Here is a 13,809-nt window from a genome sequence, read left to right as displayed (position 1 = left end):
CCGCCCTCCCCAAGTGCAAAAATTTTTGTACACTGGGTCTCTAGTATATATATAAAAGCCTAAGCAACCATTCGACCATTAGATTGTTCAACTGGTAGCTATGATGTGCACTGACCATCAGGGGGCAGACACTAAATGCACAGGCATGGAAATATGGAACAGACTGATGAATCTCAGAGGGAAGGGGGGGATAGGGTCGGGTCAGAAGAGATTAACCAAAGATCTTATATGCATACTAGAGGCCCAGTGCATGGATTCATATACCGGTTGGGTCCCTCGGCTTGGCCTGTGGGGATCAGGCCGATTCCATGCCCTGGTCCTCTGACATCCCCTGACGGGTACCAAATTGAGAGAGGGCGCAGGCTAGGCCGTGGGACCCCACTGGTGCACGGATTACACCAGGCCTCTAGTATCTCTCTCTATATAATAGGTAACATCAGCCTAATATGTTAATTGTCCCTCTGACCATTCAACCAGTCGCTATGACGTGCACTGACCACCAGGGTGCAGATGCTCTTACCGGTAGTTTAGCTTGCTTCTGGGGCCTGGCTGATCAGGACTGGGCTTGATGGGCCAGACACGCCCTGGAGCCCTCCCGAGGTCCCTCGCCAGCCAGCCAACCTCCTGCAGTCTCTCCCCAACCTGCAGGCCCCGATCAGGACTGGGCAAGATGGGTTGGACATGCCTTGGAGCCCTCTCGCAGTTCCTCCTGGCCCCGATTGTGCACTGCTTGGGTCCCTCAGCCTGGCCTGTGCCCTCTCGAAATTCAGGACCCCTCGGGGGATGTTAGAGCTGGTATCTGCCCGATCCCCACAGGCCAGGCCGAGGGACCCGACTGGTGCACAAATCTGTGTACCAGGCCTCTAGTAAATATATAATTTAAAAATTGTAGGAATTAATCTTAGTAACTATGTTTATGTTATTTGTAGAAATGTTGCTCTTAGTTAACTAAATATTTAATGTCTTGATTTGTACCTAATTGTTAAAATTATTAATTTTTTGGTATTTTTATTGTAAACAATATTACAGATGGCTTCCCTTTTTTCCTCTTTTTGCCCACCTTAACCCACCCCCAAATTATTAATTAAAAAGTGTATATAAATATGTGTAATTGAATTATGTGTGCTAAACAAAGTGAACTGTCAATGTGCAAAAACACTCTTGACTGTAATTTTTCGTTGTGGTGGGGAGTTATAGTAGGAGAGACTGTGGACAGACTACCTCAATCCATCTCCTGGCTTTACTTTCTTTTTGTATGAGTACCTTGTGCTTTAGTTCTATCTGTAAAATGGGCGATTGCAATAGTACTTTTCTTGTTGATTACTGTATGCATTCATTTAAAAGGCTTATAATAGTGCTTGCTTGGAAAATAGTGCTTCACGAATAGTAATTATTTTTTTTAACTAGTGGTACTAGTATGATAGTAATTAAGATGTGCTTGTTCTCTCAATTCACAAGGCTACTGATCTAGATTATTAGTTATTTAAAATTTTGCTTTGTAGCATAGTATTTTAGAATAATACTAACAAATCTAAGAATTCTTTATTTCAGAATAATATGATTCTTCTATAACGTATCGAATGGGCAATCTGTTTGTGCTGGTGTGAGTGTGTATATTTAGGTCGACATAGGTGCCAATACTTCTAAATTTTAAAAATGATTCTTCTATAACTTATTGAATGGGCAACCTGTTTGTGCTGGTGTGACTGTGTATATTTATGTTGACATAGGTGCCATTTGAGATTTTTCTTTTAGATTTTTGCGTGCAATCTTGTGCCTGGAGTATAACAATTTAACATGTTTTAGAGAGAGTTATAACATAATAGCAGGATGCAATGACAATTTTTTAAAACTGAGATAGAATTCACATAACACAAATTAATTATTTTCAAGTATAGAATATAGTAGGTTTTTATTGTTAACTTTATTATTTATTGTAGACAGAATGACAGATGTCCCCCATTCTCCCTCCCCTTTATTATTGTCTGTTTCCATGGCATATGCATATATGCACATATGTTCTTTGATTAATCTCTTCCTGTATCCCCCAACCTTTTTCCTTCTAAGATCTCTCAGCTTGCTTCTTGTATCCACTCCTCTGGACCCATTTTGTTAGTTTATTTTGTTAATTAGATTCCACATATAAGTGAGATGATTTGATATTTGCCTTTGGCTTATTTCACTTCCATAATCATCTCCAGGTCCATCCATGCTGCCGCAAAGCGTAAGATATCCTTGTTTTTTACTGCTGCATAATATTTCACTGTCTAAATGTACCACAGCTTTTTTATCCACTCAGCTACTGATGGACACTTTGTTTCCAGATCTTAGGTATTGTAAATTAAATTGCTATGAACATACGGGTGCATATATTCTTTCTGATTGGTGTTTAGGAATTCTTAGGACATATTCCCGGAAGTGGGATCCCTGGGTCAAACTGCAGTTCCATTTATAATTTTTTGAGGAAACTCCATACTGTTTTCCATAATGGCTGCACCAATTGTATTTACATCAGCAGTGTACTACGGTTCCCTTTTCTCCATATCCTCCCCAACACTTGTTGTTTGTTGATTTATTGATGGTAGCCATTCTGACAGGTGTGAAGTAATTCCTCATAAATAGTTTTAATATGCATCTATCTGTTGATTAGTGACATTGAGCATTTTTTTCATACGTTCATTGGCCATCTGTATGTCCTTTTTGGATCAGTGTCTATTCAGGTCCTTTGCCCATTCTTAAAATTGTATTGTTTGTCTTCTTGGTGTTGAGGTGTATGAGTTTTTTTATATATTTTAGAAATTAATCCCTTATTAGATGTATCATTGGCAAATATGTTTTCCTATGCAGTGGCTTCCCTTTTCATTTTATTGATGCTTTCTTTTGCTGTGCAGAAGCTTTTTAGCTTGATGTAGTCCCATTTGTTTCTTTTTTTATTTTTTATTGTTTAAAGTATTACAAATAGTAGTATATATCTCTCCTTTTTTCCACATTGACTTCCCCCCAGCCTCCCCCACACCTTGGCACATGCCCTCACCTCCCTAGAGTCTTCATCTGGTGGTTATGCCTATGTGCATGCATACAAGTCCTTTGGTTGATCTCTTCCCCCGCCTGCCTTCCCGCTGAAGTTTGACAGTCTGTTTGATGCTTCTTTGTCTCTGTATCTATTTTTGTTCATCAGTTTATGATGTTCATTATATTCCACAAAGGAGTGAGATCATGTACCACAATTTTTTAATTTACTCATCTGCTGATGGGCACTTAGGCTGTTTCCAAATCTTAGCTATGGTAAATTGTGCCGCTATGAACATAGGGGTGCATATATCCTTTCTGATTGGTGTTTCTAGTTTCTTGGGATATATTCCTAGAAGTGGGATCAATGGCAGTGTGTCAAATGGGAGTTCCATTTTTAGTTTTTTGAGGAAACTCCATACTGTTTTCCACAGTGGCTGCACCAGTCTGCATTCCCACCAGCAGTGCATTAGGGTTCCCTTTTCTCTGCATCCTTGCCAGCACTTGTCGTTTGTTGATTTGTTGATGATAGCCATTCTGACAGGTGTGAGATGGTACCTCATTGTCTTTTTGATTTGCATCTCTCAAATGATTAGTGACTTTGAGCATGTTTTCATATGTTTCTTGGCCTTCCTTATGTCTTCTTTCGAAAGTGTCTATTTAGGTCTATTGCCCATTTTTTGATTGGGTTGTTTATCTTCCTTGTGTTAAGTTGTATGAGTTCCCTGTAAATGTTGGAGATTAAACCCTTATCAGTGATAACATTGGCAAATGTGTTCTCCCATGCAGTGGGCTTTCTTATTGTTTTGTTGATGATTTGTTATGTTTTCTTGATGAATTTTATGTTTATTAATTATAAAATGTCCATCTTTGTCTTTTGTTACCTTTTTGTCTGTTATCAGTACTCCTACTCCCGCTTTTTTCTAGATACCATTTTCTTAAAGTGTCATTTTCTACCTTAGCTTTGAGCCAATGTTTGTGTTTGGAGCTGAGATGAGTCTGCTGTAGGCAGCATACAGTTGGGTCTTGTTTTTAAATCCATCCTGCTACAGTGTGCCTTTTTTGGGTGAGTTCAGTCCTTTTACATTTTGGAATATTATTGATGTATGAGAACTTTCTCTATCCATTTTATCTTTTGTTTTCTTATTTCTCTGTATCTCCATTGTTTATTTTCCCCTTGTACTATTTGTATTTTACTTTGGTTGTAGTGTACGATTTTTGACCCTCTGTTTTTCGTTTCTCTCTCTCTCTCTCTCTCTCTCTCTCTCTCTCTCTCTCCTCTCTCTCTCTCTCTCTCTCTCTTTACTTTTAAATTATTTTGTTTTGTTAATCCTCACCCAAAGATACCCTCTCTATTGATTTTTATTTTATTTTTAATTGTTTTATTGCTTAAAGTATTACGAAGAGTATTATATATGTCTCCTTCCCCCCCCCCCCTTTTTTTTTAAGAGAGAGTGCAAGAGAGGGGGAGAGACAGAGAGAGATAAACATTGATTTCTTGCCTCTCAGGCATGCCCCAACTCATGGCCAGGGATCGAGCCTGCAAGTGAGGTATGTGAACTTGACCAGAATTGAATGTGAGACCCTTCAGTCCTCAAACTGATGCTCTAACCACTGGGAAAAACTAGCTATGGCCATTTTTCTTTTTTTATAGTTACATGTCTCAATTCTTGATTTTTGTTATGTTGTTACCATTAGGTTTATATAAAATCCTTTTATATATACAGTAGTCTTCTTTTCTTCTAATTCCATCTCATCTCCATTTGCCTATGAAAGTTCAGTCTTTTTCATCCTCCACTTTTATGGTTTTGTTCTCACAAATTATCCCATTTATGTTGTGTGTTCATTTGAGTCTTTTCAAAAGAGTATTTTACCCCATTTTAACTTTTATGTTATATTTAAGTGTTTAATACCCTATTCTGAAATAGAGTTGCCATTTTTTTCTTCTGTCTGTCTATATGTCAACTTATAGTTTTGTATTGTCTTTTTGCTTCCAGTAAAACTGGTCCTTTCAATATTTCTTATAATACACATCTTGTGGTGGTAAATTCCCTTAGCTTTTGTCTGGAGAAATCTTTTGAAAAAATACATTTTTATTGATTACAGAGAAAAGGGGAGAGGGAGAGAGAGATAGAAACATCGATGAGAGAGAATTATTGACTGGCTGCCTCCTGCATGCCCCACACCGGGGATTGAGCCCTGATCAGAATTGAGCCATGACCTCCTGGTTCATAGATTGACGCGCAACCATTGAGCCATGCCGATCAGGCTGGAGACATATTTATTTCTCCTTCATATCTAAAGGAAAACTTTCCTAGATACATTATTTTTTTGCTGTTGATTTCTCTCCTTTAGTATTTCAATATTTGGTTTCAGAGTCTCCTATCTTGTAAGGTTTCTTCTGAGAATTCCGATGATAATCTAATGGAATTTTTTTTAATATGTGGCAGTCTTTTCCCCCTGCTAATCTTGGGAGATTTTTCATAGTCATTAACTTTGGACAGTTTTAATACATGGAATGCATTGTTTCTTGGAGAAAGTGGGTTTTTTTGTTTGCTTGTTTTTGTACTGAGATAATTAGGTGTTGTGTTAATCCCTTGGATTTGAGGTTTTAGCTTTGTATAAGTTTGAGAAGTCTCCATCAATTATTTATTTGAATAGGTTCTCTGTTCCCTTCTTTTTCTCTTCTCTTTCTGCTATATCCATTATTTTTATAATCCTATTTCTACTAGAGTCATATAGTTTTCTTAGAGTTGATTTATTTTTTGTTAACTCTTAATTCTCTTCTTCCACCTGAGTCATTTTTAGATGTCTAACTTTAAGATCACTCATTCTTTCTTCCATATGGTTTGAGCTCTCTAATTCATTCTTCATCTCATTTATTGATTTCTTCAGTTCCAGAATTTCTATTTGATTCCTTTTCATAGTCTCAATCTCTAAAGAATGCCTTTTGTTCATCAATTTTATTCCTGTGCTCATTGAACTGCATTTCTGTTTTCCTATATCTCATTCAGTTTATTCAGAACCACAATCTTGAATTTTCTGTCACTTAAATCAGTCTTCCATGTCTTTTAGTTTGTTTTCTGGAGACTTTTAATTAATTTCTGAACTACCTTGTGAACTTGGTTATTCATAATATTTGATGGGGTTTTTTCACTGTCTTGTTATTTGATATTTTAAAATCTTTTTAGATACTTTTTAAAAAACAATTTAGCAGATTCATAAGTAGAAGTCTTTCTCTTGTTTATTAGTCGATGCTTTTATAGTGCAAATTTTTATTTCATTTGCACTAGTGGGACTTGTGGATCTCAGTAGGGCAGTGTCTCCTTAGGAATGGAAAATGCTGTAATGTTGAGCATCTTTTCATGTGCTTTTATCATCTCTGAGTTAGATGAGATATATTTATGTCCCTTGGGTATCTCTGTTCTGAAAGGTGCAAGGAAGTTCCACTTTTTTGTTTCCTTTCTGCAGAATTATCTGGGAGTTGGGCAGTTTCCTTCTGACCTTGTTGAGCTGATCAGGGAAGAGGGGGTAGGGCAAGTGTGAGTAGAAATGCTATGAAATTTCCTACCATTTTAAGTGTGACTCTTGGTTAGGTGTTTGTTTGCTGTAGTTTTTTAACTGGTTTCTGAGTTCTCACAAAGTTAATTTTTAACACATGTTGTTGCTTATTCTTTGTTTGTGTGGGAGAACAACAGCCTGGAGTTTCTTAGTCCACCATCTTGCTGAGGTCACCTGGTATTTCATTACTTTTAGTGGGTGAATAATATGCCATTGTATTAATACCACATTTTGTTTCTCCATTCATCTGTAGGTAGATGCTTGGGTTGTTCCCATTTTTTTTGCCATTATGAATAATCCATGCTATGAACATTTGTGTAAATTTTTGCATAGTCATATGTTTTCATATACATTCATAGGAATATACCTATGAGTGGAATTATTTGGTGATATGGTAACACTGTGCCTAATTTCTAAGTAATTGCCGAACTGTTTACCATAATGGCTTACCATTTTACATTCACTCAGTGCATCAGGGTTCCAATTTCTCCACATCCTCACCAGCATTTGTCATTTTTGTTAATTTGCTTAGAGCCAACCTACTGGTGTGTGGTGGCAACTCATGATTTTCATTTGCTTTTCCCAAATGACTAATGTTGTTGAGTAATTTTTCATGTGCTTACTGGTGATTTGCATATCCTATTTGAACAAACATTTATAAAAATTCTTCTCCAAATTTTTAATTTAACCGTCTGACGCTCCATCCACTGAGCCAAACCGGTTTCGGCTTAACCGTCTTTTTATATAGTCTGGATATAAGACCCATACCCAGATTTACGATTTGCCAATATTTTCTCCCATTCTGTGGATTATCTTTTTACTTTCTTAAGAGTATCCACTTATGCACAAAAAATTTAAATTTTTTATGAAGTCCAGTTTACCAGTTTTTTTGGTTGCTTGTGCTTTTGATGACACATCTAAGAATCCATTGCCTAATTAAAGGTCACAAAGATTTATGGTGGTGGTTTATTTTTTTCGTATGGTGGTATTTTCTTTCACAAGGTTTGTAGTTTAAGTTCTTACATCTAGAACTGTGATCCTTTATAATATTTTTGAAATTTTATATAAGTGATCTAGTTTTGTATGTTTAGATGGTTCTCAAATTTTCTATTATAGATACTGTTGTAAAAATATTTGTTTATTCACCCAGATAGATATTTAGAAATATTTTTATTTAACACTTGTGATAACACACATACACACAGGCACACATTTACACACACATATTTTTGTATGTATTCACACATTGGTCTGATTATTTCCTTGGAAGATATTCCTAAAAGTGACATTGTTGGGTCAAAGTTGTACAATTTTAAGACATCATACATATTTTAAACTTCTTATAGAAGCCAAATTTCTACTCCCAGCAGAATGTATAAGTAGCCATTTCCTCAATCTTCAAGAATTAAAACAATTAACAGTTTTTTAGCTGTAATGTATATTTTGGGGGACTTGGATTCACTTTTGAGTTAATTTTTGTAAATGGTACAAAATTGGGGTCCACCTTTATTCTTTTGCTCATAGACATAGCGTTGTCTCGGCACAGTTTGTTGCAATCTTTCCCTATTGAATTGTCTTCATTCCATTGTGGAAAATCTTTTGATTATAAATGTAAAGTTTTGTTTCTCGATATTCATTTCTCTTCCATTAATCTGTATGTCTATCCTTGATGTTAGGAACATATTATTTAGATTACTCTAACTTTGTGTACCAACTTCTAAGCTGAGAGAACTTTTCTCATCAAAAGTTGTTCCTTTTTTAAAAATTAAATGAGCTGATAAAAATTAGCATCCAACTTTCATAATCAGCTTTTTTTTTTTTAGAGATGATGATTGTTTTTATGTGTATATTGGCCCTTCACCCATCTTATTACTTATATGCTAAATCTGTTCTCTGAATAACTTAAAATATTGGTCTTTGGATAGAATTGAGAGTCATTCTTCTTGAACCTAGTGTAGTTATTTTGCTTTTTGTTTCTCTATCATTTTCCAGAATGTACACAAAGGTGAAGCAGTTCTAAAATAGTAGTTAATTCACTTAAGGAAATTCATCATGCAGTATTTTTTTTTAAATATATTTTATTGATTTTTCACAGAGAGGAAGGGAGAGGGATAGAGAGTTAGAAACATCGATGAGAGAGAAACATGGATCAGCTGCCTCCTGCACGCCCCCCACTGGGGATGTGCCCTCAACCAAGGCACATGCCCCTGACTGGAATCGAACCTGGGACCCTTGAGTCCGCAGGCCGACGCTCCATCCACTGGGCCAAACCAGTTCTGGCATCATGCAGTATTTTTATTTTGCATTTTAAATGTTCTTTAGGTCTGCAAAGAAAGCAGAGTTGGAAGAAAATCAGCGGAGTTATAAACAAAAAAAGAAAAGGCGACGCATTAAGGTTCAAGAAGATTCATCCAGTGAAAACAAGGTAATAATGATATTTACTATGTGCTTTAATTGTAACTGGTACACTAGACCATGAAAGTATGTTATTACCTCTTCAGCATTTCATGCATTTGTCAAATTCTATTGGTTAATTTCTTTTTTATACTTTTTGTGGAAGGATTGACTTATTGAATGTATAAATAAGCAGAGATATTAATTTTGACATATTTTTTGTTTCTTAACTAAATATAATTGAAATTTTAAGCTGTTCTAATTCATTATTTTACATTCCAAGGGCTGTAGAATTGATACAGTGTTGTATTTTCTGAAGATATATTTTATTCTGCATAATGATTCATGTAAATTATTTCTTCTAGCAATGAAGTTTGCCAACATGAATTTCTTGTATATAAACAGAATTATGTAAAGTACAATTCTCTGTAATATGTTTTATTAGGTCAACACTGTTCTCTTTTGGGAGGGTTCATTGTTTTAAATGAACCTTTTAGACCATTTCTAAGTATACAACTCAGGGGCCTTAATTAAATTCAGAATTGGAAAACTCACTACCCATTAAGCAGTAACTCTTCTTTCCTGACTAACCCCAGCCCCTCATAACCTCTATTTTAATTTCTGTGTCTATGAATTTGCCTATTTTTGGGTACTTCATTTAAGTGTAGTCATAATATTTCTCGTTTTGTGTCTGCCTTGTAGTCATTGACATAATGTTTTTAAGGTTCGTCCATGTTGTAGCATGTCACATAATTTCCTTTCTTTTTAAGGTTGGATAATATTCCATTGTATGTATATAACACAATGTGTTTATTCATTTTATCTGATGATGGACATTTGGGTTGTCTCCATCTCTGTCCTTTGTGAATAATGCGGCTATTAACGTAGGTGTGCAAATATCTGTTTGAATCCATGATTTTGATTCTTTTGATTATAATCTGAGAAGTGGACTGCCCGGATCATGTGTTAATTCTGTGTTTATCTTATTGAGGAACTGTCACACTGTTTTTCTAATGCACCAGGCTTTCAATTTTTCTACATCTTCACAATTGTTTCTTTTGTCTTTTTTTTTTAATTTTAAAAAGTTATCCTAATAGAATTTCATTTGTGGTTTTGATTTAAGTTTCCCTAATGACAAATAATGTTGACTATCCATGTGCTTACCGAACATTTCTATATCTTCCTGAGAGAAAAGTCTATGCCAGTTCCTTGCCCCCTTTTTGGGGTTGTTTGTGTTTTAATACTCTTCTTTATTGCAAAGTATACTTCTGAGGGTTTTCAGTCTGTTTTCTTCTACCTTTTCTTGCTATATTATTTATTTTCATATGAAATGGATAAGTTTGCTACTTTGTTTATTACCTCTGATCATTTAATTTCCATAGAGTAATTCTGAAGAAGATAAAGAAGATGATGAAGAGGAAGAAGAAGAAGATGAAAATGATGATTCCAAGTCACCTGGAAAAGGCAGAAAGAAAATTAGAAAAATTCTTAAAGATGATAAACTACGAACAGAAACACAAAATGCTCTTAAAGAAGAGGAAGAAAGGCGGAAACGTATTGCTGAGAGGGAGCGGGAACGAGAGAAATTGAGAGAGGTAAATCAATTTTTATTTGTGATTTCTTTTTAACATATGACTTATATAGATTCATAGATATATTTCAGTATTACAAGAATAGAATGTTGTAATCAACCACAGATTTTTAGTGATAGTTGGTTTTATTCTACTGGCCACTTAAAAATCTTTAAGGCTTTATTAATATAATTAGGTACATGGAAAGAGTTAAGATAATTATATGATGACCAACATGATTGTGTTTTATCTGGGGTAGAAAAATGATTAAATAAACTTTTTATTGTAAATACTCGAGGCCCGATGCATGAAATTCGTGCATGGTAGGGGGGCGTCTCTCAGCCCGGCCTGCACCGTCTCTAATCTGGGACCCCTTGGAGAATGTCCGACTGCTGGTTTAAGCCCAATCCCACAATCTGGGATTGCTGGCTCCTAACCACTCACCTGCACGCCTGCCTGATTGCCTCTAACCACTCTGCCTGCTGGCCTGCTTGCCCTCAACTGCTCTTCTTGACCCCAACTGCTCCCCTTGCAGTCTGATTGGGTAGGGGTCCCCTTGGGGGGTGGGGCTGGCCTGACGAGGGTCCTGGGGAAGTTTGCAGGCTGGCAATGCCCCCATCGGGATGAGGGTCCCCACTGGGGGGCATGGCCAGCCTGGGCGAGGGGCTGAGGGCCATTTGGGGGCTGTTTGCAGGCTGGCCAAGCCCCTGGCTTTGTCCGGAAGGAAGTCTGGAAGGTCTCACGATATAATTAGCATATTATTCTTTTATTAGTATAGATTTCAAGCAGATGTATAAATGGAGGGACTAGCTTTATAAATTTCTTTGTACCCATTACCTAGTTTCAAGTTACCAATATTGTTTCATCTATTCTTTCACTATTTCATCTATTCAGATTATTTTGTTGAAATCTCAGAAATCATATTCGGTCTGTATGTAATTCAGAATATATTGTGGAAAGATAAAGACCTTTTAAACATTAGTACAGTATTATTATTACACTAAACCATTAACATTAATTCTATAATATCAAATATCTAGTTATTTAAAATTTATTCATTTTCCTCAAAAACATAGTAATGGTTTGTAAATATAGTTGATGTGTACCAGAATCCCAAGATGGTCTCACTCGCGACATGTTATGTTGCATTTGGATTGTGTACTTTAACCTGAAGTTTCTTTATGGTGCATTTGTTTAAGAAACCAGATTATTTGTATGGTGTTTCCTATATTCTGAGTTTTGCTGGTCACATCCCTGTTTTGTATATTCATTGGCTACTGTATGTCCTATTCAGTATTGGAAATAGATGCCTGACCAGATATAAAGTCAGTTCTTTTTTTGATAGAATTACTCATAGGTGGTAATATATATTTTTTCTTGGATTTCATTTAGAGGTACTTTAAATCTAGTCACTTTTTGTGATACTAATTTTATTTAAAATTTTTAAACAACAATTTGGTAAATAGACATTAAAATCCTATATTATAATTTTCTAATTTTGATTCTTATCAGTATACATGTGTGTGTTTCACATAACCACACCACTGTATGTGCATATGCTGTATTTTTCTCTCCCTTTAAAAATATTTTTCCTTTTTATTGGATTTATAGGGGTGACACTGGTTAATAACTTTATACAGATTTCAGGTATACAATTCTACAATATATCTACTGTATTGTGTATTCACCACTCCATTTCCTCTCCCTTTATTTCAGGCAATTTAAATGTATATTATCATATTCCATTTATTTTTAATTGGTTTATTATTTTTATTTTCTAATTAAATTTTTATATTGAATATAAAGGGGTGGGCAAAACTATGTTTATAGTTGTAATTTAAGTAAATAATACAATAAATAATAACACAAGAATACACTGTGTTTCATGTACTCACAACTGTAAACCTGCTTTTGCTAATCCCTGTATATGTATTGTTAAAAATCATATATTATTGCCAGCTGGCGTGGCTCAGTGGTTGAGCGTCGACTTATGAACCAGTAGGTCAACATCAATTCCTGGTCAGGGCACATGCCTGGGTTGTGGTCTGGATCCCCAGTGTGGGGCGTGCAGGAGGCAGCTGATCAATGCTTCTCTCTCATCATTGATGTTTCTATCTTGCTCTCCCTCTCCCTTCCTCTGTGCAATCAATACAAATATAGTTTTAAAAAATCATATATTACTATAAGCCTACATTGGAATCTACACTCATAAAAGTCAAAGATGCTAATTGACCATACCTTCATTACGCCTACCAGCCAATCAGAGCGACTATATGCAAATTTACCCAACCAAGATGGTGGTTAATTTGCATATGCCAGCTGGGAGCAAAGACTGAAGACAATGTGGAAGCGAAGTGCTACAGAAGGGAGGAAAGTAGAGGCGGCAGAGACAGGAATGGGGTGGAGGGAGGAGGTGGGAGGGAAACCAGCCGGGTGGCAGAGTGGGAGGGAAAAAAACCAGCCGGGCAGTGGAGCTGGAGGGAAATACCCAGCCGCGCAGCGGAGTGGGAGGGAGAGAAAAACCCAGCTGCGTGGCAGAGCTGGAGTGAAGCCCGCCTCGGCGGGTTTCGCTCACTTCTCTGCTTCGTTCCAACAGCAGGAAGCCTTATTCTTGCAGGAATCTTCCTGCAATGGGCCTCTAGTAAAAAATAATTTTCTATCGTACCTGGATTCTCCACTCACAAGAAACAACTCTCAATTCTCTTAGTTGTTCTTTGCTTTTACCTATATGTTTCTGCTTATTATGCTTATGCTATTTCTTAATTTCTCATTGTATTATTAGGAAGTTGTAGATTTCGCTCTCATGTACTACCTACCAAATCTAGAGTTTTCTTTTCATTTTATCAGTATTGTTATATCACAGTTCTGATTAAATCATAAGTCAGTGTTCACATGATTATAACCATGTAAATATTCACAGCAGGGCTATGTAGTGTATATTTCATGTGTGTCTCATATGCACATATGCAAGTGTACATACACATAGTACAAAATGATTAGGTTCTTTTTGTTTATACTTTTTGTTTACATTTCTTAGAGTTAATGTTTTGGGGTCTTTTTCTATATACTTAGGATGAATTCATTTTCCATCTTTCTAGTAAAACTCTATATGTGAAAACCCTAGAGACTCCATCAAAAAGCTACTAGACTTAATACATGAATTTGGTGATGTAGCAGGATACAAAATTAACCCCAAGAAATCTGAGGCATTTCTATACACCAATAGTGAACTTTCAGAAAGAGAGATTATAAAAACAATCCCGTTTACCATCGC

The 13,809-nt window shown here is 36.1% G+C and overlaps 1 protein-coding gene across 1 annotated transcript in view; it reads left to right on the top strand.

Moving 5' to 3' along the window:
• The window catches only part of ATRX (alpha thalassemia/mental retardation syndrome X-linked), a gene marked incomplete at its 3' end in the record, with an annotated part of 143,993 nt that extends 133,434 nt beyond the window's left edge, over positions 1-10,559 (top strand). The window contains exons 15-16 of the mRNA XM_015557685.1: positions 8,893-8,995; positions 10,347-10,559. Coding sequence (XP_015413171.1) covers positions 8,893-8,995; positions 10,347-10,559 — 316 coding nt within the window. The remainder of the gene's footprint in view (positions 1-8,892; positions 8,996-10,346) is intronic.
• Between the last annotated feature and the right edge of the window lie 3,250 nt (positions 10,560-13,809).

This window comes from Myotis davidii, unplaced genomic scaffold (genome assembly GCF_000327345.1).
Source record: "Myotis davidii unplaced genomic scaffold, ASM32734v1 scaffold1493, whole genome shotgun sequence".
Lineage (NCBI taxonomy): Eukaryota > Metazoa > Chordata > Mammalia > Chiroptera > Vespertilionidae > Myotis > Myotis davidii.
This window is presented reverse-complemented; position numbering and strand designations above follow the sequence as displayed.